At 39.1% G+C, this 23,869-nt stretch overlaps 1 protein-coding gene across 2 annotated transcripts in view; it reads right to left on the bottom strand.

The window, feature by feature from the left end:
* CPNE4 (copine 4) overlaps positions 1-23,869 on the bottom strand; it is a 225,490-nt gene that overhangs the window by 11,564 nt on the left and 190,057 nt on the right. For both annotated transcript variants that reach the window (XM_050315604.1, XM_050315595.1), the window contains 2 exons: positions 11,878-11,932; positions 2,584-2,635 (listed from right to left, as the gene is read on the bottom strand). In XM_050315604.1, coding sequence (XP_050171561.1) covers positions 2,584-2,635; positions 11,878-11,932 — 107 coding nt within the window. The remainder of the gene's footprint in view (positions 1-2,583; positions 2,636-11,877; positions 11,933-23,869) is intronic.

The raw sequence follows: 23,869 nt of genomic DNA, 5'->3' as shown, positions 1-23,869 counted from the left end.
ACATTAAACAAAACATTACTTATAAGACTATAAAAATAATATGCTATAAATATACTAAATATAAAGCTATAAATACTAAAATTTTCAAGAACAGAAGTGTTAACAGAGGAGGAAAAGGTGAGGATATCCATATTTTATGATTTCCAGTGATCTTCATATCAATACACAGTCCTTGTATGCAGAATGATGCTTTACACTACCTTATGCCAGCAAAAGCTCTACTTACACAAAGAAAGGGACTTCATTTCTCAAAGGCAAAATAGACACATACTTTTTATATTGCATCCAACTGCTTTTCTTGGTGTAAAACAAGATACTCTTCAGCAATTTTCCTTTGTTTTCTGGCAAATATACTAAATATCACAAGGAAAAATAGTGTGGTCACTAGGCACCTTATCTCCCTCTCACTCTTGCATCGTTTCTTCACATGACATGCTGGTGTTACTGCTCCCTGTGTCACCTAATACAGTGAGAGCATCTAGAAAACATCACAGAACAATTGGTGGTAGGAACTAATCAAGCATCCACGACAGGCAGATGAGCAAGCTGCAGCAGATGATTAAACAACGTATTTTCTGGTCTGTCTCATTTTCTTGCTTTCACCCAGATGGATATTATTTAAAAACATATCATTTATGACAAAGAAGTGCTTTTTATATCTTGCAGATAAATGTGCAAATGCTGCTAAATTTCTTCCCTGGCCTTCTGGTTGTGCTGCAACCATCTTTTTATGTTTTATTTCTTAGGCCTAGAACCCCTTTCAGGCAATGGGTTAACTTATAATGGAATCTCATGCAAAGAACGAAGTAAAGTTTGAACGTGTAACAAATATTGCGATATAAGCCAAGCCTCACAGAGCAACTCCTCCCTTTTCTTTAAATCCCTTTAATTTCCACTGATACAGTTTATTTTGCATACAGAGTGTGGTTTGGATAATAAATGCTTAACTTGCAGAGGGTTTGTCTGTCCAAACTGATCTGCTGCTGGCATTACATAGATGTGACAGCCTTTTCAATCAATAAAAATCATTATATGATTTTTGATATGATTAATGATATATCATTAACGCCAGTGTGATAAAAGAATTAGCCTTAGACTCGAAAGAGGCAGCAAAGCGGGGTGGGGGATAAAAAAAGTCTTCTCTGCATGGACTGCTAAAACTTTTATCTGAAGTATGCAGAGTGTTACAAATAGCCCACATTTAGATTGGGAAACAAAGCTGTATTTGAACACTACCTGCATAAATATGTTATCATCTGATGCTGACCACTGTTAACTGTTATAGTAACACATTATTAAATATGGTGGTCCAGACAAAATTCTGAGGTCTGTTTTGCTTTCCCCACCCCATCCCCACACTGTCAGTGTGACTAAAGTCTCAACGCCAAGCTGGCTCACAAGCTCACAGGCACTTCTAGATGCATCTATGTAACTTCTGCTTCTTTGAGCTCTTAAAAGCAATGTAAGAAGCTGTGTGAACACATCAAGCAGCTGTAGGACTTATGCCCCATTACATTTCAAGCACAGGACCAACAGAGGCTGGGGCACTCCAACAATCCAAGTGCAACAATAAAGCAGGAATGGTCACTGAACCAAAAATATAGGTCCTGCATTTAAGATGCATGAACTCTGAATTCTTTTAATGTGTCTTTCCCTTGAATTGCTTGTCCTCTTTTCTTTTCCTCACTTCATTTCTTTGCATCTTAATTCTCATCCTGAACATTTTATGCTGACCATGTCTGAAAGAAAGACACTAGTAAGCCTGAGAGTTTGAACACGAAGAGCATTTTGAAAGACCCATTCAGTATTCAGGTGGAAGAAGAAGGAAAAGGGAGAATACCAAACTGAATTTTAGACAGCAATGATCATCTGACCAAGACTCTCAACTGTTATTCTGTTTGGAGATTATTTTCCTGTTATTGTCTTTTACAAAAACAGCATCAGTCACTGCAGACCTCACCAATACAAGGCATACAGCAACATCTTCTCCATGAATCTGGCCTCTGACTACTGAGGATTAGCGGTTGTTGCTAAAATGCACAAATACCTTATATTGTGTTAAAACAGCCTCCTGCTGCATTTGCAGTATTTTTCCTTCTACCACAGTAGTCCTCACCTACTTCCCCGACCCTCTGGTGTTGGACACTGCTGGGCTGACAAGCAGCAGGCCAAAGAACTGGCTCTAAACCAAGGGAATCTTTGATCACAGAGGTTCACAGCCTGCTTCTTCATGTCCTGCCCTTCTCAGCTGCTCAACCTATGATGTTGATGTAGCTGAAGATCTTGAATGAATTTGGAAGACACAGCTTTAGTTTTCAGAAATGCTAGTGATTTTATGAAGTGTAAGTGCTGAATGTCCACCATGGTGTACTTTCAAAGGGAGCTACTTTTCAGGAAGTTATTGTATGGCACTTTCTAAGGTTTCTAAAGCTAAGCTTGAAGGCTTGGAGCCTGTCAGGTCTGAAATCCTAGCTACTTTCTTTAAAAGACCACCTTGAATGATACTCAGGTGATACAATAAAAAACACAATCCCATTTTGCATACAGTAAAAATACAGCAGTCTGTCCTAATATGAGCTTTACCTGCACATTCTGGGTTGTCTTCATTGAAATTGATTGCGAAGTCATGAGAGACCTGCAGATATACGGAAAGAAGAGAAGGAGACTGTATTCAGAAAAATTATTGCGTGGAGACTTGTGGTTAAACACCCTTTACATTTTTTCTGTGTTAAACTTGAGATCTTTCAAGCTTTCAGCCATTGAGTGTGAAATACAGTCCCAGCTGGAACTCCCTGGAGAAACAAAGTAGCAAAACAGGAAATAAACATGTCAATAACAACAACAACAACAAAACAACCAAGAAAAAACAGCACAAAGAAAAACTGCTCAAGTACATGATAAATCACATGGTGTCAGAATTGGACTGTCAATGCCAGGCACAGAAGAGGCATCTATTGCTAAGACAATTCAAATGCCAGCTTTCCCTAGCTCAGCATCTCAAACTGTAGGAGAGACAAAGCAGGTTGTCATACAGCATTGACAGCAGAAACCCAGCTCACTTCTGCATTCTGCCCTCACAGGTGCAAACAGTTGCTCATTTAAGGCCACAGGAGTACTCAGAAAGTAATTCTCCAGGGATATCAAGGAAATCACCTAGATTCACTGCAAAATAATAGCATAAAAAATGCAAGGAGTCTAAGCTGGCTAAGAAATTAGATTATTTGGGGAAAATAAGTAAGAAAAAAACCCTGAAGACTCTTGTTTTTTCCTCAAATTTTGTGAATATTCCAATCTCTCTCTCTCACAATCTGTCTATAATAAAACACTACAGAGCTGTTTTCCAAAAGAAATGACTGTGAATACAAAAATTGCTTGTTTTCTAATAAAACAATGTGTTGTGTCTTTAGTGCTCTGGGAAAATAATATAAGACTTCTGTATGTTTCAATAATGCAAGGCACGATAAGTCTCAGGTTACAGACTTCCTCTATCAGAGATCTGCACCCACAGCACAAATCTTTTGAGACTGAAACTTTCTTCAGATGCCCTTTTCTGGTTTTAAGGTTTATTCTTGCCTGCATTTTTTTCCAAGATTTCTTTTTGCCTCTTTCTTTGATCACTGAGAAGGTCTGATTCCTTTTAATCTCTTGGGCTCTGAAGCCCAGTCTCTTTTCTGTTTGTCTTAGATTTTCTTGAATGAAGAAGCCCAAATATTTGGGTGAATATAGATCTATATATATTTGGTGAATATATATTCAATGTGTGAAAAAATATATATATATTTATATTTGGCTTCCAAAAAGTGGATATGGCTAGGAGTTTAGCAGACAATTGGCATAATTTGAAGTTAGGCGTATCACCCCAGATTTAAAGAAGGCATTTATATAGCTAACTGGAATTGCACACATTTAAAGCTTTATAGATCCTGTAGGACCTTCAAAAGTGCCAGCAATCCTAGTGATATGGAAAGCAATTTTACTCCCTGTACAATGGAACCTGGATTATTGGAAGAAGGAGATTTATTTCTTGGATGCTGCTATTTTGTTTGCTAGTTTACATGACTTGACAACACAGTTTGGAAAGGGATCTATGACTAAGAGGCCTAAAGATCAAGTATGTGATAACAGGGAAGCTTCTGTGAAACTGAAGTGGTATAAGTTGGCTAATTAAGAGTTTCTCACAGAGAAACTGAATTTCCCCATCATATCCTGGCCTTTCTCATCACAGTGATGCCTGCCATTATTGAGGGGTTAAATGTGGCAGTACGTCTACCATGATGGGAAAGGACTGAAGCAAAAACTAAGAAGTCTGCAGCCACCTCAGCCCAGCCAGTAATTCAGTGTGCCTACATCAAGCATCAGTTGACTCTTAAAGAGGATTTTACGTGGGCCATTCAGGCTACCCTATTTGGCTGTGGAAGATGAAAGTCACTATTTATGTTCCTCTCTGAGCAGGCACAGAAGATCAGGGCTGCCAGATAAACTTCAGAGGTGCTCCAGAACCCTCCTGTCTGGCTGCTCTGGATGTCTCCTGGTACTCTTTGCCCAGCTGGTATCTGCCAGTCTCATGACCATCTGCAGGCCAAAGGTAATTGTAGCTGTCAAGAACTGTTATGTGAGCTTTCACTCACTGATATTTTTTGTTGCTCAGTAATCTTTCTTCTTCCTTTAGGCTTTCTGTACTTTGTATTAACTGCATCTCAAAAGCAAGAAAGATAGCAATGCATGTATGCAGGCTGATTTTTCCAACACTGTTCTTCTCCAGTGATTTTATTTTTTTTATTCCAAATGCATTTGAAATTATACCTAAAGGAGAATCACGATTCTCTTCCAAGCCTATGAATACAGTATTTTAATCTCACATGCAAGCTTGGATGGTTTGTGTGCTTTTGTTGCCATACCTCTTTCAGGATAGCATAATGCGAACAACTTATCTGGTTCAGAGCTATAGCACCCAGGCTATTATTTAAAGAAAAATGTAGACAACGGTTCAGACCAATAAGGAAAGCCCAAGTCTAGTCAGTGTGTGCAATGATCCAAAAAATAATAATGTTTGAGCAACTGCTGGTCTGCTATCCTACTAAAGCAAGTGGCCCTCATACACTGTCATTCGGATTCAGCAAGAACAGTGTTAAAAGGTACCCTGAAGGCAGGACCGAAACACAACAAATGTGCAGGAGCATTAGCTCATTTCCTAAGCTATCTGAGCAATATATCACAATTTAAACAAGATTTAAGTATAATGGGAAGGATAGAAGTTCTTTGAGCAGCTCAGTGATGGTTCACGAACAGGAAATGATCACCTGAGGCAAGGCAACAGCAGATATTTTTAAAATAGAGTTTCTCCAAATGCTTAGAACTCATTCCTGACTCTGGTAAGTAAAACTAACTGCGCTTCAACCTGCTCCCGTTCTATCTCCCCTGTTGTGGCCAGAATTAAAGAGGGTCTAAACCAGCACAGACTTCAGGCACATGATGTACTGAAGGCCTCACTGAACTCAGACTGCTACCTGGTAGGTCTCCATGTAAAGCTCACCCAAGTAAGAAGATGGTTTCTTTTATTTCTTTTTTTCTTTTTAATTAAACATGCAAGGGCTATGTGACTGAAAGGCAAACCATGCTTATGACAGAGGACCAAAAGCTGGTATATACTAAATGGCATCTTTCTGATAGGGAATGGCACAGCCCTTATGCACTCCCAGAACTGATAAACTAATGGGAAAAAGGAGGCAAAAGTGTGAACACCTAAGATGCTGAAGACTGGGAAATCCTTGTGGGGAACAACAAGGCACTTGGCTGTTTAGAAGCAGGCATGTTTATATAATTCAGTAGGGTGGTTTGTATTATGGGTCAATCTAACAGTCAGGAAATCCCAGAATATGTCAAATCACATGAATACAGAATGACTGTTTCATATTAGTACCTGGCACAGAGAATTTTGCAAAGAACTGCAGACCATGGTCTGTGGTAGAAGTCAGCTTCACGATAAAGAATATCCTCACAAAACCTTGAGTGTGTCACAGACCCTGGACTAAGTCTCAAGTATGTAGCCTCATGCTCTGCTCAGCCCTCCTCCCTAAACATCAATCCATAAAATCAATCCATAAAAGGGAAGGAGAGAGAAATTCTGGCATGCAGAGGTGATTACATGTGATCAGCCTGGTGTTACCTGGGCTGCTGCACAAAACAGCACTCAAAACCTCTAAGTAAAGCCATTTACTTGCACTTGGCTGTGTATTAATCTTTTCCCTCTGCAGGGCTCCAGATACATTATTTAGCAGGTACCATCATGGATGTGGGATTATTAAACCACAGCTGTCCAGGAACTTCCTGCACCAAGAACATATTAATTTTCAGGTAATTCCTTCAAGGTTTTTAACAAGCAAAATAAGTAGCTCTACCATACATTAAGATGGAGATTACAGTGACAGCACTTCTGAGGATGTGACAACTAAATAAACAGTCTAAAATATTTTTGCTAAGGCAGATTACGAAATTGTTCTTTTACCACGGTATGATGCCTCCATTGTCTGTACTGACAAGCACCTGCAGTTTTCCATCAATGTGATGGCACCCATGCGACTCTTGGAAGAATCATAACGATAGTTCCACAGGCTTATGACCATTTTAGTAAAAAAATCACCTTGATTTAACATAGCAAGTAACTCATTTCCCTCATATTGGGATGCAATGAAATTCACCCTCATAGCATGGCCCTTCCTAAAAAGGTTTCTAATTAAAGCTGAAAGGAAAGAAAAATTTCCTAATTAATGAGAATTTTTGAGATTTCTTAAAAAAAAAAAGTCTTCTGGTCTCAGGTAGAAACCTCAAAACTCAAACAAAACCCTACTTTGGAATCTGACAAATAATAACCCCCCCAAAATTCATAATGCAAATTGCTGGTAAGCTTTTGGACTAAGCAAAATAATTTTATTTAAATTTTATTGAAACTTGTTATTCTGTTTTGGCCTCCACATTTTTATAAAGCCCTTTATTCCAACTGAATCAATTTTTAAAGTAAAAAGATACATTTTTAATTTATTTTCCAAGTGCTGAATATGGATGCCTGAATTCTGAAAATTTGTAATCCTTTTCCTTCCTCTCTAGATTGTTGAATTCATTTAAATTAACCTCCCTGTCCCAAATATTTCCAGCTTTCAAGAAACCTCTATTGTGATGGTACTAGAACTACTTGACAAACAATCTGACAAATTCAGACACATTAAGGAATGCTTTCTTAATAATTTAAATAGAGATTGTCAAAAATCCATGAACAATAGATGCACACAAGCGTAAAGGGCAAGATGCACAATGCTTAATAGTTTTCTGTGAATAAATTGGACACTCTTAAGACACTGTCAGTCTGAAAATTAAATTTGGAATGCCTGCATATTCTGCAAAAGCTTAAGACACTAACAAATTGAAAGAACTATTGCTCAAAAGCTATTATTTTCAGAATGCTCATTAATCAAATAGTTTGGGAGCTGGACAGCTTGTGTCTCTTGCTAAGATCACATTGTAGAAATTTCTGCTTGGCAAACATGGGCCATTTATTTTCCTTTGTAATTGATTTTTGAGCATACTGCCTAATTTCCATGTCCAAATCCAAGCTGTGTGAATACAGTGACAAATTGTGTTTTTCCCCTTGATCTGTTACATATCCTTCTACTGTTTCTTTTTTGTTAGGTTTGCCTACATTTTTGCCCTCAAGCTTCCTGAAAAGTTCAGGAATCACAAAGGCCACAGCACTTTTCAAGTCCCTTATCTGTCCAGCAAACCAGCCAGTGCAGTTTAGGGTTGTAAAGATGCTGTACTGTGTCTGTAACTGTAGTGAGGTCTTCTCCACCACAGATTCACAGGATAGGCAGTGAATGAAGCTTTCACAAAAAGGCAGACTGCAAATTATTTAGTTCTTACTCAGGTGTCAGTCTGCAATTCTTTAAGAAAGAGGCCTTCATCATTGGCAATATGTCTATCATGGGGCTGACACAACTGGAACTTTCTTTTCATTTTAACAGTGAGTTTTGTGATGCTAAGTGATTTTTCAGCTCTTTTGAGTTCTGCCTGCTAAGAAGTTAGTGTGTGTGCTTAGCTTTCTTTCCTCCTCTTCACTGTGATCTTTCACAGCAGTGTCTGAGTCCACATTATCTACCACCTCTTCACTTTACATTAGACTTCTCAGATGCTTCTTCTCATTGCAAAAAACAAACAAACAACAAAAAACTGGGATGGGTTGTAGACACTGTTGTGGAATAACTGGCATGTTCTGCAAGTTTTGTGAGACAGAAATTTAAGAGCAGAATATTTCTCTCACAGGTTTACTTAAATCAAGAAGCTGGGGGATGTGTTTGTCAGGCCTTGGGGGAAAGAGATCATATTGCTGAATATCAGATGAAAGATCTCTAGACTGATGAGGAATGATATATGTGGCATGTCTTGCTTCCTTCACTCCCACAGATTCCTTATGCCACTAAGACTCTGCTGGTTTTCTTTTAACAGCTGAAGTGTGTCATTTGGAGCTCAAATGAGGGAAAATGAAGTCAATACAACAAAGCAGCGTGCTCTTGAAATGAAAATTCTGTAGAAAACATATATAAAAACACGATTTAAAGGTGTACAACCTCAAGAGATTCATTAATAGCCTGTAGAGGTGGATACTGACATTGTTCATGAAGAAGCTTTGTTGTTTAGGTTGTATGGAGGCTCTTGTGGTTACGTAGGAACCCACAGCGGTGGAATATGTTCTTCCACAGCCCTAGCAATTTGTTGTCTACTGGAAGAAATAAAAGACCAGATGCTGGAGTGCAGAGATAAATGTGCTATGAGCACTAGGGCTGGAGGCTCAAAAGCAGACACTAAATTAATGAAAAGCTGATTTATCCCCATGGTGGGGTCAGAACTTAGAAGTTCTCATAATGATTCAACCTAAATTTGAAGATGTAAATTATTACAGTAATAACGCTGCTCTCTTTAATGAAATAAAAGATATGTATGACTTGTAATACCTGTAACTGAAAATAGGAAAAGAACATTTGAATAGCACGAGATCTGCAGTGTTGCTGTTGTGTCTACAGTTTTATCATATTTTTGCAACACAAGAACCTAAGGAAGAAACCTGTGAGCACTTTTTTCTACAGTCTTTGTTACTTTTAATTATATCAGTTTCTTCCCTGTTTCCTATGCATCTTTGCTGTCTTCCACATCAAACATTAATCATTGGTGGCTTTGAATTAACTTTATAACAGTGTAGACTAAATTACTGAAGGATTTTCAGGTTTATTTGTCTTGACTTATTAATGCATCACGATGAGGCTGACTCTTCACTCTTAAGAGAATTTATTTTTCAATTCAGAAGTGCAGTCAAAGACAAGCAGAGACTCAAAAGTGTTGACAGAGTTTATTTTAAGAAACTAGAATTTTATGGACTTTTATGGACTTTTATGTGTAGAATATCACGGGGAGGGCTGAAAAATAGCACAGATGACTGTTAATTCCTCATCCAGTTCCAGTTGGATGTGCCCATGACAGACACCAAGCTGATTATTTGTCCCCATCTGTTGCACAGAAGGGCTAGTCCCCTGCAATGTGGTTCTTGTCTTCTTCAACATTGTATTATGTTGGTAAGCTGATGTCACGTCATTCTGTCTTTGTCATTTTCTGTCACGAGTTTCCATAGAAGAGATTAAAGATGTTTTGGCCTTCATTTGCATCGCAGTTTTCTGTGGGACTCATACATGTAATCCATAAGTAAGCAGCCCCATTTTCTGAAGTTTACCCTTACTTTTCCTGAACTTTTCAAAATCTGAAGGGCCTGAGTCATCCATTTTCTTGCTTTGAGAGGTTAGTTACATAGAGACTCTTTAGGACAGCTTGTGCTGTGGGGTAAGACTCTTCATTCATGCGTGGACTACTAAGTTCAGTGCAAGTCTCTGACTTTCTTAAGGGTATTTGTCAGGAAACTGTGCAAGCACCAATTCTGCCAAAGCAGAAAATCATTTGGTGTTGGTGATTGTATGAATACCTGGTTACAAAGACTCCTGCAGTTACCTTTCTGGCAAGACATCTGTTTTCCAGCTAACACCTGGGATATGCTCTCACAGTCAGGAGAGGAAGCTGTGGCCAAGCTCTAACAAAAGTGGTATGTTGCCAATATGCTTGTGTACCTGAGGCATCAATGCCACCAGCCAATTATTTTGGCCGAGAAGGGCAATTCTGTGCTGTGACCTTTAGTATATTTCCATCCCCAGCAAACCAGTGAAAAGACTTCAGCTGGCACAGTAACACCTTCCTTCAAGCAGTCCTTAGATAAGAACGTCTCTCTACAGATGAAAGAATCGCAAGTTTTTCTCCATGCAATGATGGTCACATCGCAGAGGATGGAAAAACCAGCCCCTGGCACACCACCAACCTGGTACCTTTGTTTAGGACAAACACAACAGTACATATGGCATTGTCAAAGGAGGCCAGTACTGGGCTGAAAGAGCTGTGATGTTGTGACGCATGGTTCAACTCAGCCAACTCTGCTATTCAGTCACAGGTAGCAGATGCACATATTCATGGTAAAGGGATGACAGCTTGAGAAGTAGCTCCTGTGTTTCACTAAGGTGTCTGGTGGCCTGATCATGTGTATTCTCCGAAACATTCTCCCTTACATAGCAGAGATGGTTGTCAGCTGCTGCAGCTGGAACAGACATACAACAGACACAGATGTTCTGTGCGCATATACCACATTAAAATCTAGGTCACGGTTCTGGAAGCTGTCTCTGCCCAGTGTTACTTTTGAAGAACACAGCAAGGCAAAAAGCCTTGTCGAGCACAAACAAGCTTAGAAAGCAATGTTGTAAAGAGATACGTTAACTTACCTTAGATGTCTGCTTGCAAGAGATATCAAATTTGCTGTACATCACTGCTGTAATTCTTCTGCAGGTATCAAACTTACAAGCTGTGAGTAACACACTGGTGCATTTTTTTTCATCTGCTGATTCATGCTGAGTGACACACGATCCCTCTCTGCACAGAAATTCTCACCTGGCCAGTGTTCACCTGCCTACTCCAGCCACAGCTGAGACACAAGTCAGAGCAGGGCACATGGGAGGGAATACTGGATGAAGTCTGAATGATCAGAAGTCTAATGCTTTTCTTTTCTAGATAGTATATGAGTTACAGAATCCCCATCTATGCAGAGCTACTCTTCTGCCCTCTTCTCCACGTACAACACAGGATTTGAACTTCTACCTGTTTCTTCTTAGGCCTTTCTCTTTTGGATGCCCCTTCTTTTACTTCACTGTCTTCACTCCAGCCCTACCAGAGTGTATATTTATGCTCACAGTTGAACCATCACTGTGGATCACTTTCATTTTGTTTTGTTTACAAATATCCCTTCTCTCCAGCATGCATGCATGCTCTTGCATTTCTCTTTCTGGCATTAATGATGTCCACCATGACACAGAAATGTGCCACACAGCAAAACTCTTCTAAAATTTTTAATTTCAGGAGGATGTTAAAGCTCTTCCTCACAAAGCATAAACACTAGGCTGCTCACTGAATCACATCTTCCAAAAATGGGTTTTGTCAAACCAGGGCTTGCAAAGCTTCAAAATATGTTTGACAGGAGTTGTTAAAAAAAGAAGTTCTCCTCTTACTAGACTTGCATCCACTAACAAAGCTTTACCAATGCCATGAAATATTGTTGGTGTTTAACAACTATTTTCAGCCTTGCCTTGATTTCTGGTTTCAGTGAGATATCAATGGGTGAGAAAGCCAGATGAAAGAAAATGATAAGAGCTGCTTTCCCTTGTCCCTGCCCTGCACTGAGCCATTTCTCCCTTATTTTGTGCCTCATAAACCAAGGAAACTAGAAAATTACATTTATGCACCTACTTTGTATTCTGGGGGTATTCTTGCTCCAAATCCAAAGGCTGGGAACATTTTGTCACTGGAAAAGAATAAAAAAATTAGGGTACCCACAGAGAAATGCATAATGTTAAAATAAACATTTATTCCTCTGCAAGCTTTCATCAGAAATGCAAAGCAGCACAACAGTACATAAATAGTTTTTAAGTCAAGAGATGGCAGACTGAAAGGGTAATGGATTAGAGTAGTAGAGTTGTGTACTGAATAGATGAGGGAGTGATTTGGGAGATTTTTCAGGTGAACCACTAGTATTTTTTGGAAGTTAAAAGAATTTTGAGAATCCCAAGGGATCAGGATATTTTGTACTTCTCCCACAAATGCAGTAACAGGTCTTTATTACCCACTCTTTTGCATTACCTGGCTGCAGAAAGAGAGTCTGTTGTCTGAACAGCCTGTAAAAACATTTATTTCATATTAATATGGATGTGCTCCACCAGCTCAGAAAATGGGTCTAGTGAAGAGATGACTCTGATTTAAAGTGTTTGCAAAGTTGGATTCTTACAGTAGTCCAGTTGACAAAAGAGATGTCCTAAAATATCTGAAAGGGGCAATTTCACGCTCTCAAACCTGCAGGCTCTGTGAAGTTTTTCACCTGTCTTTTACCGTTCCACTAAAACATAAATTATTTTACTTAGGCATAGATTGACTGATAACCTAGCAAAATGCTGTGACATGGTCAGTTTGCTTTCAGATAGTACAGTAAAGTTATTCTACCCCAGTTAGATCTGCAGAGACAAAAATACCTTATTCAGAGAACCTGGAAACTTCCAGGCTGTTGTTAATACCCTTTCAGAAATGCAATGTCTCACACAGCCCACGTCCTGTCAAGCTGCCTCTTCCCAGATGGCAAAGTGGAAAACAACAAGCTGCAAGGGATGTCTGGTCCCTGAGTCAGCAAAGCACTTCATCACACGCTTGAGGTTACCCATTCACCCAAACATATGCTTAACTCCAGATACATCCTGAAGTCCCACTGAAGTCACCCTCAGAGGTTTATCCCAGTCTGCTTATTGGGTTTCAGGGCCCTTGGAAAAGCTGAGTTCCTACTGCCATTACTGGCACTTCTGAAAATTCCCAAGAAAGGCTATTGTGTAGTTCAAGACAAGGCCACTCCAAGTATCAATTGAATAATTCTCATCCCAGACATACTCAAAAAAGGTAATAGAATGCATTAAATTTGCTTGGTTGTTCTGTCTGGCATAGGCTGTTGAAGGTACTGTGATATTTCTGATATAAGCTAAAGAAAAATGGAAGGGTTCAAAAGAAAGCAGAACTAAGTGTGTGTGTGTCTCCCCACTGAAGTCAGAGTAACCATGAGATACGGAAATATTCACCATCTCATTGGGAAACAGTGATGACAGTTATCTGATGGTTTAGCTCTCAGAATTGTTGTTCTTGTTACAAAAATGTAGTTGCTGCATAAATCTTGGGAGCATAATTCTGTGTACCATATGTTACACCGTGTGACAATGGATCTTGGAAAGGAAGACTAACATCATTTGCATGGTAATGAAACATTTTTTTCCCAAGAGATGTCAGAAAAGCAGTAGCTGCTGACATTTGATGCTAACCACCTGCTGATAGCATTCTCCCTGATTAAACACTCCTGGAAGCGGGGAAACCCTTATAAATAGATGCAGAGAATTCAGGCACACACTTAGAGGGCAAGAAATAAGAAGCCATTAGAAAAGAATATGAGGGGAGAAAAAAAAAATCTTGGTTTACATCAATGGTTGAGCATGGTTGGATTAGAAAATCAGACCCTGTGGAGCTGCAGTTAATTGATTTGGGGCAAAAGCAAACGAAGACTAAAAAAGAATTTTACTTAGGTAGAACCTAAGTGTCTAACTTCAATAAAGCAAACGCTTAACAAAAGCTAATGCTGGCAGCAGTTACACAACTGGGGAAATGCCTAAACCCATATGGTGCCTGCACTTCTACTGCAATGTTCCTCAAGTGTGAACATGTATAGGCACTCCTATCTGTGGCTCCATCTTCCCTGCAGCAATTCAGAGACAGCAATAAATGATATCTCCAAGCAGCCTGGATTCTCCTTCTGGTGGCGAGACTCCCACATTCCCAGTAACACAGTGGTGCAGCCCAGAATACCTTACCTCCACAATCAGGACACTTGCCTTTATGTTTGAATCTCCCATGTCTCCCTTTTGAACAAGAGCTAGTTATCGCAATCATTGCCTTGTGAAGCAGTAAAGCTTGGTCATGCACACCATCAAAATGGGGTTCCACATAGCTACTTTTCGGAGGGAAGTGCATGAACTCTGGAGAGGAGGGGTATCCTTGGGTCTACTCCTGTGCTTGGTACTTTCTGTTGCCTGACTTAGAATAGCTCCATGTTCTCCTTAGGAAGCTCCTAAATGTCCCGAATTTAGGTACATACCTCTGGTAATCTGATTCAAGCTGCTGGGACCAAGGAATTAACTTTCATGCGCTCCCAGAGCTTGATCTTTAAGGTTAGAAGGGGACCTTTTGACACTCATGACACCCCTTGCGTAAAAAAGATCATAATGTTATTCCTGGACCACAACTCAAAATTTGCAGCTTTCAGAGAAAAAAAAAAATTTTAGTGTATGCAAAACTTTTCCCTATATCACCCAAAACAAAGTGTTTAGCTAATATAAAGGTCTCACTCTTTAGTAATTTAACTTTAAGGCTTAGTGATATTTTACAAAATAACCTCCTCTTAATCTTCCCATCCACCCCTCACCTTATCGTATGAGAAACAACCCAGCAGCTGAGCCTGCTGCCCTCATCCTGCTTGTCCTGCACTGCTGAGACACAGCAAGGAAAAAGTGACCCAGAGGGGCAGACAAGGGCTCTTTCACTTCTAGAACAGTCCTTTATGGTACAGAGATGTGACGGAGCTGCTGTAACAGACCCAAGGCTATCACGGCAGCATGCAGCAGAAAGCAAAGCAGTTGCCCAGCTTCTGGAATCTGTGTCAAGGGTTAGGTCATCCAAGAACTGAAACTACAGTCAGAAAATGAAGTTTTCCTCCTGCCTCAAGGGTGAATTGCATGCATCAGAGACTCCTAGCCTGGCATTTCAGTAGGAAAGGGGTCTGCTCTAATGACTTTTCTTCCTTCGTAATTTAGACTCACTCAAAAGCAGAAAAGTGAGAACCAGTTTTCTTTTTCCTTTGTATTGCTTGCTCAGGCATTTGGGCTTCATTTATAGTAGGAAGTAGGCCTGGGACCCTGGCTGAAGTACTCTGAGGGCCATAGACACGGTCTGCTAGCACTCTCCCTGGTGCAGTGCTGGCTTCTGCCAACCAGCAGCCCCAGAGACTGCCCAGGGACAGCGCTGGGTCCAGCTGTGCTGGAGACTGCTCTCAAATGCAGTTTAGGCATCACCAGTTTGTGCTGAGAGGAAGAAAGATGAGATACAAGGACATGGGCAGTGTCATGCCCTTGGCCTTAGGCCATCTCAGGATCTTTGTTTTGTTTTAAGTTAGCCAGAGAGTCCTTGGCCCATGCAAGGAAACTGCCTGCACTGACCTGCTGGAGGTAGATTGCTAAAGGGACAGAACAGGAGAGAAACACAGAAGTGGAAAAACAAGCTGGTTCTATAGAAGCTGAAAGTTCCAAATTCCAGAAAGAAAAAGAGGATTGTGATTAGGCAGAATCTTTACAAAATTACTCTGTTACATCTACTTTACATTTTATATTGCTCTTTGTTTTACAAAGGTTCCCTTGAAAATTTAAACCTGGAATAATTTTCAAAAAGATGAAGTGCTTGACATGAAGACCAAAAAAGTAAAAGCATCAAACTCTGACTTTTATACCTGGTTATATAAGAGCCATGAGTAGTCATGCAAGCATAGATGTACATGGCTTCTGGTACTTCTTCCAGTCAGACAGGCATATATTCCTGAAAGATAGCTAAGAGTAAGCAGATCTATGTTATACCCTAAAGGAAAAATCAGGGAGGGAGTTCTGGTTCAGTCTTCATGTTGATGAATGTGAATTAATGCACACAGAAATGAATTGTCAGGACTCCAAGACTGCAGTCTTCTGAACAGAAATACGACCAGTTAGAAAAAAATTCCTCAGTAACCTCAACTATAACACAGCACATAGCAGAAAATGATTTCTGAAAATATCCCATATTATCCCTTTGGGACATTGCTCAGTTATAGTCACCCATCCTTCAAGCTATCTAGTGGAAACAGAGGAAGCACAATGACAAATCAATACACTGATAGGGGCAGAGAGCAAGATATTTTAGTGAGCTGTACTGCACATACAGAAAAATGATGAATAGAGAAAATACTAAGGTTTTGTAAATTGGTAAAAGTGATACAGATAATGATACCATTTTCTGTTTCACTAGGAAGCATAGTGTCACTGAAAGGTAAGAAATATGTTTATAATAAAGATAACAAGGCAAAATAAAGAACATTTTAAAATCTTGTCTCATTAACCACTGGTGCCCTCTGACACCTAGTATTATTGAAACCTGGATATTAAGTTTATTCTGAAAAGAATTTGCTATTCCTAGTAATGAGGAGGAACAAACTCTTCCACTGGGTCAAATAATTAGCCACTCACTCATTAGAGACATTTTGGAACTTCCTCGGAAGCTGCAGGCATAGATGATGCTTGAGATATTCACCAGTGTGGTAATACCTTTATTTGAAGAGGAAAATGAGGGCTGCCAGGACTCTGTTCTGTGAAAATGAGTACTTTTTAAAAATTGAAATTGGGAATCTGAGTTCTTAATTGCATGGAGTAAATGTAGGAGGGAAAAGGACCTAAGCCATTCTATATGCCATTAATTAATTCTGAAAGATAAACTTCTAGCTAGCTACTTACACAAGTTGTTTGGGACTAATCTCAACTGGTGCTCATGAAAGGTCTTTGGTATGTAGCAACAGCTGTGCTTACCTTTTTCCTCCTGAAGTCAATGCAGCAGTTTGTATGGATGCTACTTAACTGACCTTGGAAACCATCACCATGAAAACATGCTCACTTTATGCTGGAACAACACAGTAGCACTGGCAGTACTAATGATGCAGTGAAGGGGAGGCAAAAGGAAAAAACTTGGAGTGGGGAGAAAGAAACACTAAGAATCCATTTTCAGTTGTAAATGTCTGAGAATCTTAAATTTACAGCTCTTTGAAATTCTCACAAGGAAAATACCTGACTAGAATCTCTGGATATTAAGCTGTCACTTGTAATTTTGGTTTTGGGTCAGATCAGAATTACCAGGGAAATATTTTAAAAGCACTATGCTGGATGCAGCAAAATCAATTATTATGCCTTTCATTTTCAGTTCCAGTCTTAAAAGAATAAACTGTAGATCTGCTCTGCTTGACATACTTTTCCCACGATGAAATAAGATAATTTTCATCTATTAGAAAGACATTTCAAATTGACCAAATAAAAGAGAAGTATGTATTACACATGTAATTGAAAAAAGTCTGAATGTGAGGAAGGTGAGAACAAGGGGGAAGGGGCAGAGGAAGAAAGGGAGAACAGAGAGGAAAGGGGAAAGGAAAAGAAAAATGAGAAAACAGCAAATGCTACAAACAGAGTCCTCTCTAAACTCAATTAAAATTGTAATCTTTCATGTTCAGAGAGTTAACTGGAGGAATACAAGCTGAATTAAGTGTTTCTTTTCTAAAACATATGAATGAATCATGTTCCTGAGTGTATTATTTAGTACTTATCTGAGAAGGGCTTGATGCCAGCGAATTCTGAATCATAACAGCTTACAGGGATTAACAGCAGTTCCAAAGAAAATACAGAAATCATTTGAAATATTTAAACATTTTCAGTTCCTGCTTTGCAAGCAGCGCTAGGTAAATAACAGACATGATCTGTGGGATGGCAGGGGGATTGCAATGAGATGATCTTCAAGGTCCCCTGCAACCCAGGCTATTCTATGATTCTATGATCAAATAGGGCTAAATAAAACCATTTCAGTGGAAGGGACCAGAGCCCATCCACTTCACCACTTGCAGTCTTGCACAGCAACTTGTGCTCCTCCAGGATGGGTCGAGGAGCAGAGCCAGGCTGTGGTCCAGCCCTCAGCCTGCCCCAACCAGAATCAGAAAGACCACAAGAGTTCAGTAGCAGCATTTTCACCACCACCACCCCCCCCCCAATCTGTATTCTTCCCTGGGGGATTGAGGTTTTCTCTTCTGTCACCACATATTCACTGTGTGGTTATGCCTGATTTGGTACAGCCACATCTCTGGTTATAGCCAGGTTACTGCATGTTTAATCAAACTCGCTCCATACCTAACATGGCTTGGCATTCAGTCTATAACACACAGTGATTTTTAAACAGAGCAGCAAGAAAGAGCTGATTATCGTACATCTTAGTCACAAAAGAGAGCTGGGAGCGTGCAAATCAAAGGTAAATCACTGCAACAGTTACATTGTTTGGTCTGTCACAGGGATGCTACATAATCATGTGCAAAATCCTGACATTAAAATTCACTTGCTATCTTTAATTACAGCCCTCAGGCATCTAAGGGGAGATGGAATCTGCTGAATATTGAGAAATAGATACTGTCATGTAATTGGGTTTCAAAAAAATGAGGGAATGCCTGTCTCACCTACCAGGGAAATAGTTAATGAAGCAGGGGAATACAAATTCCCTGAAGCTAACCACCAAAAGGCATCAACTCATGAAATAACTAACAAAGCCAAATCCAGGTAGAATGGATTTAAACTTCCCTTTGTTAACATAAAAGAATTGCAAAAGAAGCTCCGCAGGGTAAAAATATCAAATGAACTCAGAAATTATTAGGCTGGGAAAAAGTAAATAGCCACAGAAAAAAAAAAATCATCAGAGCTTGAGGGAGGAGTAGGTTAAGCAAAATGAAATGGCAAGATCTATCACTTGCCAGAAGGATAGCCTAATAAAATGACATACTCAGGAAGGTGAGACAAAATGTCAACCTTCCCTGCAAGATGACAAATAAATTGCAATGACCTGATTTATGCCTACAAGAATGACCCAGTAAAATGCATCTTGAAAAAGAAATGAGACTTTATAACTGGGAATAAACTAGGAAAGAGGATGCTGCAAGAGGCTACAGTGATATATCTAAATTCTCAAACCAGGCAGTTTTCAGACAGTCTTCTGTATTTAAGAGGTTGCACATATGTCCCAGTACCTTCCAAAACTCCTGACTCTATAGGGAATTGCTTATCTGTGGGACCATACATGGAAAACTGTACTACCACTGAAAAGGTCATTCTCACACAAACTGCAATTTCAGAGGTTTAAAACTTGGCAGGTCTTGAAGACAACACTGCAGGCAGCAGGCTGAATTCCATCATGTAAGGTACAGATCGTGAAGAACCCCAAACCGAACAGCGATGGGGCCCTGCCCTCTTGAAACACAAGTGTGGCTTACAGTGTGTACTGCACTCAGCAACCACAAGAACAAAAGCTTTGCCATGTAGGCATATAATTTTGTCCTTTTTTACAAATTTCATTGAAAAGGCTTGGTCAGAGACCTTCCTCTGCAACAATTTTCTATCAGAAAATAGCTATTTATAAGGGTTGTGTGGGGAAGAGGGGAATACAGGACTGCACTGGCATATGTACACAGAGAGTTGTGGGGAGAGGAATTTCTCATCAAATGCTCTCAAGTTACAAATGAGTTTTCTAGGATAAGCAGGACAAACCCCTTATAGAGATTATACTGTGATTTAATGTGAGTGAATGAGCTGTTGATGAAATTTTACCAAAATCAGAATGACATCAAGCCAAAATGAAGAACAATGCCAACACAAGTTAAAGGAGCACCACAAGTGAAGTATACCGATTGCTAAACATTCAGCTAGGTAGCACTGGATATGCAGGAGGAAATGGGCTACCATCCTGTATTCTGATAATCTGGAATCTCAGATCAAGGTTAATTTCACAATAATTTGGAGGGGATAGTAAAATAATAAATGGAATCTAATTCATAAGAATACACTGGCTTTAACTGAGAGCAATTGGACTCACAAATATCCTGTTAAGGTCAACTCATGAAAAAAGGTATTGGCTTTTTGTAAAGGAGAAAACTTGCATTTTTAGATTTAGAACGTGGTGTTCATTTACCCCACAGATGGGTTTCCAAATGTGAATAATTTGCTTCACAGCTATATGTTAATATAATGGAGTGGGTGACTGGAATCGTTGTATCGTTAATAATGCAAGGAGGAAACTCACACTGCTGAAATTGTGGAAATGGTTGCACTGACCAATGAGGTACTAGATCAGTATCAAATGGCATCAGTGAAAATGACAAGAGAAATTGTTCCTTCATTTATGCATATCTACTTATTATTTACAGATGTCTAGTCTTTACAGAAGTAGGTGGAATGAAATTTTTGCAGGGTTTTATACTTCACGTAATTTCCTTCAGAAAGGAATTTTAACAGAGAAATCCCAACAGTACCAGTCTGCTTATTGTAGAAAAGTGTCAAGTACTGCACAATGTTCTTCCTCAGAGGAGATTTCAAGATGAATTGAGAAATAGTAAAGACTGCATGGAAAAGCCATGTTCAGATTTTGATGTATCTACCAGCTGACAGAATGCAGCAGAGGACCTGGAAAAGTGTTTGGAGGAAACTGCAGCTAAGCAGTTCCTTAGCAAAAGAAACTTGGGAGGGGCTGCTTGAAACTGGTGCGCTGGCATAGGAACTGAGTTCCTGGAAGAAGAGGCACCCTAAAGAAGACAAAAAGATGAAAACTTCACAATGGGAAAGGATGTAAGAATCAACAGTATCTGCCCAGACAAAGGGCCTGCAGATAACTGCATACACACACACAAAAACGTGTGTGTGTGTGTGTATGTACATACATATACAAAAGAAACTGTTACAAAGTCATCTCCCCAACACAGTTGGTTATGAGACTAATTCTCCTGCACTGATTCTTGGTATAAAAAGTGGTGATTGTAGAAACAAACCCCTGTGTGGCAGTGGTCTGCAAATATAGGTTTTGCAAAGGCAAACATGGAATATGTTTTTCTATATATTATATAATTGTGCCAATCTAGGTCTCAGCCATTAAATACAAGGATTTTCAATCCAGTTTGATGATTGAAAGTATTAGCAATTCCTTTTCGCCAGTGAAGTTCTAGTCCTGGGTTATCCATACACTTCAGAATATGTTTACCCACATCTGAGCTTATTGATAAACATAAGCTACAAGTTTTTCTGTATAAGTTACTGGTTTTTTTATTTTTATTCTGTTGTATGTCTATGCAAATTTGGTCCTATTAAAGCACTAAATAAAAGGATTCATGTCTTTTGCCTCAAGGTTTTTAAACTTGTTTAGATATGCTAATCAGCTTTTTTGCTTAACAGCCTCCAGAAAGGTTGTTTCTTTAATTAAAGTGATAAAAAGAGATCTTCATAATTAAGCATATTTTTATTTATTGATCTACATGAGTAGATAAAATTTTAACATCTGTAGCTCTACGTAGGGATTTCATGAAATATTTAATGTCATGTATAGTGCCAATTATTCTCTGCATCATTTTTTTGCTCCAGTTTTAATCAACTACTACTATATCACTATCTCAATCAAAGCAAGTTTCTGCTTTTCCACTTGTGTCAGAAAAAACTGTCTCAAGGTATTTAATACAGATCCTTCCAGCCATGGCAACTTTCTGAGTCTTCATTCACAAACCCAGACATAGCTTCAGGATGAAAAGGCCTGCTAAGTAGTTCTTGGGGATGAGGCTCTGATTACTAAAGCAGACAGCAAGCTGTAAACTCTGGGATCTCTTTTCCCTATAGCCTTAATTGAAACCACAGTATTTAAGTATGGACTGATATATATAGAGAGAGACTATTTGCATTGATTTCTATGTGACTTCCATAACATGTACTGCATTTCACACACCCTGTCCTATTTCTCCTATTTTCCCCAGGAAATGTGTTTCTGGGACAGCCAGACCTTTCATTGGACTTACGTTTTATCACTTCTCGGATCGACACTGAAAGGGACATGCTGCACTGGGTACCCTTGTCCTTTTATCTTCTCCTTTCATTTTTTCCCTTCTAAATTTTCAAATGCACTTTACTGCATGAGGGAAGGAAGGTCTTATATACAGTTTTCAATCATAGTGAACGTTCTTGCTTAGGCCTAACATGTAAAGAAGAAATCCTACAGAGCAATCTTTGCATCTACTCAGCAACTGTTGCAGTTCACTGTTTGCAGAAACTGATGTTGCAACTCAGACTGACTTCGGGTTCTTCATATCTTTTGTGGAATGTGGCCTAGTTTTAAATTTTACACTTCTAAGTATTTTGTAGAGCTCTACACATAAAAATTACTGCCCTTTGCAGGAATAATGTACTCTTTGCTCATTAATGACCTTTGGGGAGGTTGCTAGTTAAGTGTGTTTTACACAGGCAGTTTATTTGTTATCATATGATCTCGGTGTGAATGTCACTTTCAAGGAGTTACTTGAGGGTTTTAGAGTTAAGGAGTTTCATTTGCCTAAAGGAAAAGAGTGTCAGGAAACAGAATTTATCCTCCATGTGTTTCAAGGGCTCTTGAAACTGAAGAAAAATCTACAGTACCTTTAAGAGTGAAAAAAACTCCACACAGAAATTTAAAATAATTAAGAACTAACTTTTGATATAGATTTTGAATACAAATAAGATGAAGACCAATTCTATGACATGACTTTACAGAACTATGTGGCCAAACATACGGAATCACGAGCTGAGTGCTTAGATCAGAATGGGAATGGCCTATCAAGAACGGGAAGTTCCATAAATAACTAATGCAGTAAATGCTTAAAAGCCTTTGATAAAATACATCTAACCTTTGTCTTTTTTCAAGGTATGAGTATTTATTTGACTACACAAAAGCTGATTCTCACATGTTTGTGAATGCTTTTTATTAATCCAATGAAGAACTCTAAATGTATGCACAAACATAAAACTGTGTGTAAAAAAAATTATAAAAATCACCCAGGTTAATGGGAGGCACTGAGCATTTGGGTGGGAAGTGAACAATTAACAATAAAGTTCAAATTCAGTAAAACTCTTAATTCCACCTCAGTGCCATCTATATTTTGCATAATTCCTCAGTATTTACTTGAGTCAGACTTAATTCAATGGGATTAGATAATAAGCTCTAGTGTCTTGATGAATCAGAAGTTTTAATGCAAAGATAAATATTTGATGTCATATAATGAGATTTTTAGTAAGCACAAGCAAAAGGAAAACTAAGAACTGCAGAAATCAGATTTCAAAGCCAGGAGCAGATTTGCAAGTCCTGCCATGGGTTTCACCCACAATATCATTGTTAAAACCTGTAATAATGTAAGATCATTTAGGAAGTATTTGAGCTTTTAGCATTGTGTAAATGTAAAACATTTATCTTTGCAAACAAGCTATTTACAGTCCCATTCCAGACCTTTTTTCTTTGACAGAAACAGTAATCACTGCAGAATGAAAGATGAGCTGCACTCATGGCTAGTTGCTTGTATTCCAGCACTGGTAAAACAAATCATTAAGATCAAAGGACCAGCCATTTCAATAAACTGTGCACTGTTGTTATTGTGACATATGGCTTTGTTCTGCCAGAGGGAAGGTATAAAACAGCACAAAAGAGAAATCAATTTTTTTTTACTGAATGGTTCAGTGTTGACAACAAATATTATACATATTATATGTAATTCCTATATGTTATATGCATACCTATGTATTAATACACACTAGTTGTATTTAATAATGACACTCCCGGGGCAGATGGAGCTCGTTAGCCATTAAAGGCAACCCATCTACGTCCTGAGGACCTCGCTGCCACTGTCCAAGCCCACTTGGCCCCAGCAGATGAACCTTAGGATTAAAGGGTGGGCTCAGTTCCGCGCACACTGTGTCTCACCTAAAAAATCCAATGCGCAGGCTGGAAGGTGTAAAGACCTTCCCCGGATCTTCGCTCGCGAAGACTGGCCATTATTATTAGT

Source organism: Myiozetetes cayanensis, unplaced genomic scaffold (assembly GCF_022539395.1).
Source record: "Myiozetetes cayanensis isolate MyiCay16 unplaced genomic scaffold, myiCay2020 scf1, whole genome shotgun sequence".
Lineage (NCBI taxonomy): Eukaryota > Metazoa > Chordata > Aves > Passeriformes > Tyrannidae > Myiozetetes > Myiozetetes cayanensis.
This window is presented reverse-complemented; position numbering and strand designations above follow the sequence as displayed.